The following is an 8,616-nucleotide window of genomic DNA, read 5'->3' as shown; positions in this document are numbered from 1 at the left end:
CTTCTTAAAGGGCCCTCCTTTAGCTATATGCCATTCCTGAACCTAAGCCCAGCTGTCAGGGCAAAATGCATGGTAGAACTGTTTTGCAGAAGCTGTGATGAGAAAACATGGAACTAATTGGTGCTTTGAATTCAGGAATGTCTACAGGTCTTCTAGATTTGCTTAAGCATAACTTGTCCAGCCCTTTCCCATATATGCTAAGTCCCTTTGTGCATTCAGAAATATTTGATATCTAGTTCTTGTGATAAGCATTCCTATGGCATGGCCTACTAAATAGAGGAGCGACCTCTGAAAACATGAGTTTGCCACTCATGAGTGACATAGGAAAACCACTCTTCTGCCTCTGTTTTTGTCCTCTCAACAACACACCAGATCATGACCATATTACATTTATTATTACAAAAACACTTCACATTTTGTAATAAAATGCATAAGAAAATTGTATCTTCTTTAAGCTCAATAGAAATGGACCACGTAATGTAAGAACATGGTTGTGAATTGTGAAGGTTTCATCTTAAGTCTTGTCACCCAAGGTCCATTCCCAGCTAGTGAGCAAACATTTGAGCAATCTCACACTCCATTAACAATAATCTCAGCTATGCCTAATTCCCTTCATTTTGTACATCATGCAAAAATATCTCTTTCTGAATTGTTTTACAGCTGACAGTTAATACTTTAGCAATTACAGCTCTACGTATGCTCTTGCTCTGGCTACCAGAAATCCCAGTGGCAGATATGCTACTCAATTTTGCCTGAGTTGCTTTAAAGTAACATCTTGAAGACTTTAGTTACAGCAATTATTATAACACACAGAAGTTAAATTAGTATTTTCTAAATATAAGGTTATGAAACAGATCACACATTGTGAGGGTAAATAGCCAAATTAATATGGCATGTATAAAAAAAGGCTTAAAACCTACTTAAGTCAGAAGCAGCGGTAGATTCACAAAAGCACAGTTGCCTTGAATTTTAAAAAGTTCAGATTTCACCCCACATTGTGAAGAAAAACTTGGGAAATGGGCTTAGTAGTCAACATTTCTATAAGAAATACCAGTCACCTTTCATTGCATTGCAATACATAGTGATGATGGTGACATTTTCTTCCCCCCTCCATCTCGCTGCTCTGAGATACTGAAAGGGATGAATGTATTATGCATATTTTGGTCATTATACACTATTTACTTACTGCAATGTGATTAGTGACCTTCATATATTGCTTGTAAAAATCTTCATTATTGGATCTCCATCAACTACTAAATGTAAACAACTGTGGGGAGGAACATAATTTATACTTGGTTGAATGCAGCAACACTATGTAATAATATAGAGAATGTAAGGAAGAAACTGAATTTCTAGATGAAAAAGCAGGGACAACTTTAGAATTCTAGAACGCATGTCCTTGAATTTGACTTGTTAAATCTATCTCCTTCTGTAGGTATGAAGTAGACTCCACTTGTCCCTGAGTTATTCTCTCAGTTCTTGTAGTTCAGTATTTGCATTTTTCTACTTCATAAATTCTTTTGTTCTTTTCTTAACAGTATCGGGTCAAAACACTGGCTGCATAAAAATAGTGAGCTTACTGTTCGGGGAAACAGACTATAAACTTGATATTGTTATACTGATGAATTCCATATATTAAAACCTGGAACATTCTGTCATCTCTTTCCAATGCTGCTATTCTGCAAATACCTTTAGTCCAAGAGGTAACATATTTTCCAGGCAGAACTGTAATTTTTAAGTTAGTAAGGTCTTTTTAAGATTTTGATAGTAAAAGCTAGAGTGGGATGTGTTGCTCTAAGACTTAATATAGAATGGATTCTCTTTCTATTACCTCAATAGCATAATAACATTGAAACATTACTAGTACAATTACTCCCAATTACTGTAAAAGAAAAAATATCCCTTGATGAAATAAAGTAATTGTGCATTTCTCAGAAACTGTGTGATGCTCATTTGACATTCCTCTAATGAGACAAAACCAGGAAGACCAAGTCATGTAATGACAAACTACATGCACGCTTAGGAAAAGTCACATATTAGAGATGTTATTGTACTACTCCTCATGTCTCCTTTTGTAGCGAGCATCATGGTTAAGTATAAATAGACTTTTTATTTTTCTTATAGTATCCTTCTCCACGTGGACTGTGTATCCCATTTCTGAATGTTTCTTCAGAGTGTCACTGCACTAACAGATCGCCGATGACTTCCATGGTTAAAACTGTTCTCATTACCTTTAGTCAGTTTGTCACTGTCCTGTCCAGGAGTTGTTATCCTGCTGGGTACAAGGGGGTAGTGGCCAGAGAAAGGTCCTGCTGAAGGGTCTGTAGCAGTAGATTCTTCCTCTGCCCACCTATTAAAGAAATAGTAGCCTTCTTCAGGAGTCTGTTTCCTGAGATGATTCACGTTGGAGGTTGACAGCCTCTGACTTTCTGCGTCCCTGTGAGACACCGCTGCTGCTTCTGGATGTAAAAATGGTGACTCACATAAGTGGCTGATGTTTTGGTCAAGATCATAATTAGATGTAGGTGATGTCACAGGTGTACCAGAAGTAGGTTGTTTTCTTGATCTCAATTTCTGGATTTCAAGATCCTGTTGCCCTTTAGGAAGTTTGTCGAGTTGCTGTGCCTTCAGAATCAGAGGTGTTCCAATGGTTCCTCGCAGAGCAAAAATAAAGAACCTGATGAAACAGGAAAATAATGGATTATTTTACTAGAGGGTTCCTTCCACAATCTGCATCACAGAACATGGATCCAGTTGCTAATTTTCCATTGCTCTACAGGCATCTAGTAAACACCTTATACCTGGGTTGACTCCTGGATTTAATGCAACATGTAAGTATACACCTACCTTGTCATGTCAAGTCAACTACATGTAGATAAATACTAAATAAATTATAATAGAACCACCTGATTAATGAACACTGTAAGAACGATGCACAGAAACTTACCAAGAGATGCAGTATTTGAAGAGGTGGAGTTATATTTACACTGCTAAAAAAGGCTAAAGAAGGGATCTTGATTCAATACATATTATGAACCCAGAAATTTAAAAACCTTGGCTTATGTATTTGCTCAGGAGGCAGTAAAAACCAGAAAGTGTCCTACCTCCCGTTTGCAGAACAGAGAACTTATGTAAGCATATATTGTGAGCAGTGAGAAAGCACACAGCCTCTCTCCATGTTGTGTCAGTTTTGTCTGAAAACCAAGTCTCTTTCAAAGCATCTTTTTAATAGGATTTGACCTTTACATAGATGGCCTCGATATGCATTTTAAAACAAACATGGGGACTCTTTGAAACTGTGTTAAGAAAGCTGCTGTCCTCACATCCTGCTGCTAAATGTATGCATAAATAAGTATAACAAGATTAAAAAACCTAACAAGCCAAACAAAGTACAGAAAGGTCTTTTAAGGCAATGGGTTTCTCAGGCCTATCTGCACAAGTAGGAGTGGATAAACATATATCTGGTGTGCCTGGGCTCAGGCTGGTTAATCCCATAGCATCTCAGGACTGGGAACTGTTCAGTTGCTAATTAGAGTTGGGCAGCTAAGAGCACAGCCACAGAGAGATCAGGTCTGGCTGTGCAGATCTGGTGTGGATCATATTGTCCTCTCTCCCCTCAAGCTGTCCTCTGTATCTTCTGTGCAAACTGCAGGTGGACCAGACAGGAAGACAGAGAAGGGACGGAGAACTGTGTATTTCATCCCATGAACTGCTTTCATTTGCTTCTGCCCTTCCCGCAGCCCTGCAGAGTGTGAGACCCAATTACCTGTCAGGCCTTTGCAGTGCTTCCTGGCAGACCACAGCCTGCCTTCCATAGCTGGAGAAGCAGATCTGGTTCATATGTTGAAATCCTCCAGAGACACAGTACTTTCCCTTGCCAGTGAATGAACATGATATTCAGAACCCTTTCTTCTCAGACTTGAAAGCTTTAGTACCTAGCACAGTGCAGTTTGAGTCCCAAAATAAAGTTCAGAGGCAGTTTTGAGACGTGGATGCATGAAGGATGCACTCCAAAATGCTCCAGGAAAAGCCTGTGTGCAGGGAGGGCACAGGCAAGCTCCCACCAGGCGCCTGCACTGTCTCAGAAGTGCCAGCTAGCATAGAATGCAATAGCAAAAGGGAGAGCCAAGGAGAGCAAGGATGTCAACAAAACATCTTAGAAGCTTCTTACAAGTAAACCAGAATCTCAAGGCTCCAAGGTTTCTGAAGGAGACAGGGAGCTGGCAGTGTGGTGAGATGAACAAAGTGAACTTAAGTGCACTTTGACAAAGGGTGGTTTCACCACTGCTGTGATACGTTGACACAACTAAATTATAGCAGAGATACTCTGTGAACTGAAGGACTCTGCAGAACATAATCTGGTGTACCTACATGAAAGAACTGTAGTTCTCCAACTTTGAAGATAGGAAGATACAAATCTTTAAGCTCCGTATCCTGCTGAGACAGCAACAATCTTAAACTTGCTGAATTCCTAAAATGGAGATAAAAGTTCTCCAACCACATGTTTGACATAGCTCTCAGTAGAAAGCTCAGGGTCTAAAATGACACAGTGAATAAGGGCTGATAGGAAAACAAAAATCACACAGAAGCAGAACAGACTGGGAAAGGATGCCCTTCCTAGAAGACATGAGACCTATGTGTTATTTATCCTGACCTGCAGTTATATAATGTAACCTGTAATCATAAGAGTATCTCAACTCAAAATGGGGAAATAATAATTTGAAGAGAAATATTACCTGCCTCGAAAGGTTCTTGTTTAGACAAAGTTAAGGCTCAGATTCTAATGCCTTAAAGCACTTGCAGAATCAGACACTAAAAATATTTTCCTGTTTCTCCCAGTGCCAGTGTGCTGCACTACGTGACAATTAGGATGAGAAGGACACTAGGAAGACAGTGAAACCAACCATTTCTGTCACTGCCCAAGGACAAATAGAGATTTTAAATAAGTAATGAAACTCAGACAAAGCATATCTGCTTAAAGAATGATTATGGTAGTAAGTATTAAAAGCAGTATGGTTACCACATACATATATAGGAACAGAATTGCTGTGTTTTTCAAACAACCTTTCTCAGCAATCTATCAAAATAACTATCCCTCTCCAAATAGTATTCAGCCTCCGTTAAAGCTATCTTTAACCTACCTGATTTGTCACACAGAGTAAAACTAAAATTCTGGCTGCAGAAAATTATTTAATATATAAACATGTTTTTTAATTTGGTCTAATAATGCACTATAATGTACTTATAAACAGAATACATTCTGTAACTTTCAAAGCATACAGGACTATTTCAAAGTCTGTAGTTTTTATCAGCTCAACAACATTGTGTTTACAATAAGGAACAATTACGTAACAGATTTGTACTGGTAAACCTTCTTAAGCACCCCAGAAAGAAAGGTTTTCCTGGTGGGAAAACAAAAGCAATAGATATAAAATTATTCTTTAGGGCTGTATAACTGAATAAATTGATGGTTCATGAACTGGAAAGTTGAACTCGGGCATCTGACTTCCACACTCCTCACCTGTCCCTGTGTAACACATGTGCCCAACATACCACATATCTATAACACAGCGTTACTGCTGTTTCACTCAAATGCCTACAAACTCACGAAATGAAAATTGAGAGGAAAGCAGCGCATCATTCAAACCTTGGCAAGAGTGCGATGACGGGGGTAATAAGACACAGCAAATAGAAGGTGGGGTCTGAAAGCTGTTTCTCCATAATCCAGTAGGGATTGGTAGGAGGGTTGCAGAGCACACAGGAGGCATTGTAGATCACAGAGAAGACCAGGTAAAACGCCACACTGCCAATCATCGTTACCAAGTGGAACAGGGTCTGCAAGCAGAACGTGCAAAATGAGAGTGATGATTGTGACACAGACTCGGGGTGTAAGACAGGAGGATATAAAGTCGGATTAGAAAGAACATATCCAATAGTGCATCTGCCACCCACTTTTTCTGACCCGGAATTCAGGTAGATGGCTCTAAAACACAATGTCTATACAGTATGCTGCGTTCACAACAGAAAAACAGTAAAAATGATCAGGACAGGTCAAGCACGTACCCATGTTTTCATTTCTAGAGCCTGGTGCAAGAGAATGGTCAGGAGGGAGACGGTATTCATAGGGTTTCCAAAGGAAAACACGTCTATGTCAGAGTCCTCATAGGTCTAGAAAAAAGGCAGATAGACTGTGATGAACCTTGACAATTCAGAAGTGAATTTATCTGTTGGTTTTTTTAAGGAGAACAGGAAAATGAGAATATTAATGACCCTGATACTTACCAAGTAAGGGACAAAGAAGCAAATGAGGCTCTGATAGAAGGCATCCAACATTGTAATAATAAAAGTTGATAGGTTGTATATCTGTAGGAATTTACAGATAAGAGTTATTATGATGGGAAACACATCTCCAGGCTGCCCTGAAGACATAATTGCTGCCTGTTTTTCTTCTATTCATACTACTGATTCTAGATAATGGGTCTCTCTTCATGAGTAAATGGCTCCTGAGCAGCTGATTTAGACCAAACGCTTATCTGTGAAAATGCATTTTCACTGTGTTACCTGAAGACAGACCTTGACTGAAGACAGACCTTGACTAAAGACAGACCTTAGGAAGATTAGCCAGTCAACTAAAGGTCTTATAAGCTGAATGCCATGAATGTTCCCCACCTCCCCAAAGGATCCCATTCCTCAAACATTTTTCAAACAAAGCTCTTACCGGAGCTATAGAATTGGTAAGATTTCCTTTCAGTGCTGAAAGGAAACATCTGTTTTATACCATTTTAACTTGATTACTTGGCATATTTATACTTATCTAGTGACCTGTGTGACCACAGCTCCTGTGGAGCGGGGTACGTTATTGGAGTGACAAAAGGCTGGACTCATGTTTTTTTAATGCAGACAAAATGCCAAAGCAACAACAATAAACTCTTCAAAATGGTAAAGAACATATATTTTTGCACATATGTGAGGTCCAAGAGTTCCTAAGAAAAATGATAGAAAGTCCTAAAAGCCTCAAATTCTGCACTCTCTTGCCTTGGTTTTTCAAACCATCATTAAACACAGTGTAAACCACCAGTGTTCATCAGTGCCAAAAAATCACAGTCCAGGAAAATGAAAGTAAATATTAGGAGAAAAGGAGCAAATTCCTAAGTACCCTGCAATTTTAAACTCCAATAATTTCAAATTTTGCTCATTAACAATCTCATAATTTCATATTAAAAATATTAAGGCAATTGGGAGTAAGTGCTACTGTACTGTATTTATCTGCAAAACCAGGTATGTATGTCTGTATATGTGTCCTTTTTGCAAACATATTTATATCAGGCTGGTTCTTGAAACCTCATAGGCAAACTGGGGTAAAAACATGTCATATTTTCTGGGTGTTGTCAACACTGAGTAGTCGCAGTTAAAAAAGTAACTAAATGAAACAGTTCATGCCTGGAACAGGCTAAACACCAAACTGTGACAAAATCCTTTATGCATCAACAGGTGTATTTCTGAGTGTGAGAGCAGGAAAAAAAGCCAGTCAAGTTGGTTATCAATTCAAGTCACTTTGCTGTAATCTTTTAGCAAGCTTTTCTTCTTCAGTAGGTTGAGACTGTTCAAAGCACCAAATCTGAGTAGAGTTTAATCATGGACCAGCTAAACTATTTTATCCTAATTAGTTACATTTCTTATCCTGTTTTCTCCTTATGCCTTCACTGAGAAATTTTCCATCAATATGGTGTGTACATATATATATATATATACATACACACACACATATTTGCTCCATCATCTCTTCTTCAGATCAGAAACACCAAACAGAGGGCTAGCACATCACTTATTAAAACGCAGCACGCTGGTACCAAACTGGATTGCTCTATATATTTAATGACAGAATAAACCTTCCCATTTACATCTTCCAACTATGGAACAAACACCCAGCCTCACTTCCAGCAGGCAACTTCAATCATATGTTCCTTACCAGTTCTTCTGACAGCCACAATTATACCTGCTTTTAGTGAACATCAATAAACTAGAAACCATAAATGGATCATTTGGTTGCAAATAAATCTATAATTCGCTCCTCACAAAACCAAGACACCTGCAGTCCTTTGGCTTATCAAGCAGTTATTTCAGCAATCAAGACATACCTCTGAATTTTGTCCATTCTTATACAACTCTGGCAAACTTAGAAGTGTTTCTGCAGAAACATCTCTATCCAGGACTCCAAAGAGAAGAGGGGGCATTGAGGTGAAGAAGAGATTGAAAAAAATCATCTGCCAGTAATCTATCATTGTGCTGCCTGAGAACCCACAGAAGAACTGGTACCAGAAGAGCAGGTTGACATAGCTCTGTGCAGAAGCAGATACAAACACAAATATAAACTCTTACAAGCCGAACTGTGATTCCCCACACGAGCAGAAGCACATCCTTCAGGCTGATATGATTTCATTTCTCTAGGCTGTGGGAGTTTTGAAGCTGCACCTTTTCTGGGGCCTCTTTTACATCCACTTCTTTTCCCTACACTGTTCCTAGCTGTTACAGCTGATATGGACTTTAGTTTGTAATGCACAGATGATCTATGTCTCTCATAGTTCCACATATGAGGTTTATGTAGTACACTGGTTA

General features: G+C 38.9%; 1 protein-coding gene across 3 annotated transcripts in view; it reads right to left on the bottom strand.

The window, feature by feature from the left end:
* Positions 1 to 373: 373 nt before the first annotated feature.
* The window catches only part of ATP10B (ATPase phospholipid transporting 10B (putative)), a 55,229-nt gene continuing 46,986 nt past the window's right edge, over positions 374 to 8,616 (bottom strand). For all 3 annotated transcript variants that reach the window (XM_062605353.1, XM_062605356.1, XM_062605354.1), the window contains exons 18-22: positions 8,139 to 8,339; positions 6,283 to 6,363; positions 6,064 to 6,168; positions 5,648 to 5,835; positions 374 to 2,677 (exon numbers count right to left, since the gene is read on the bottom strand). In XM_062605353.1, the coding sequence (XP_062461337.1) occupies positions 2,170 to 2,677; positions 5,648 to 5,835; positions 6,064 to 6,168; positions 6,283 to 6,363; positions 8,139 to 8,339 (1,083 nt within the window). In that variant the 3' untranslated portion in view covers positions 374 to 2,169. The remainder of the gene's footprint in view (positions 2,678 to 5,647; positions 5,836 to 6,063; positions 6,169 to 6,282; positions 6,364 to 8,138; positions 8,340 to 8,616) is intronic.

The sequence above is a fragment of the Pezoporus occidentalis genome, unplaced genomic scaffold, assembly GCF_034315485.1.
Source record: "Pezoporus occidentalis ecotype Australia unplaced genomic scaffold, CSIRO_AGI_Poc_V1 ctg91, whole genome shotgun sequence".
NCBI lineage: Eukaryota > Metazoa > Chordata > Aves > Psittaciformes > Psittacidae > Pezoporus > Pezoporus occidentalis.
Note: the sequence above shows the minus strand (reverse complement) of the source record. Positions and strands in the feature narration are given on the sequence as shown.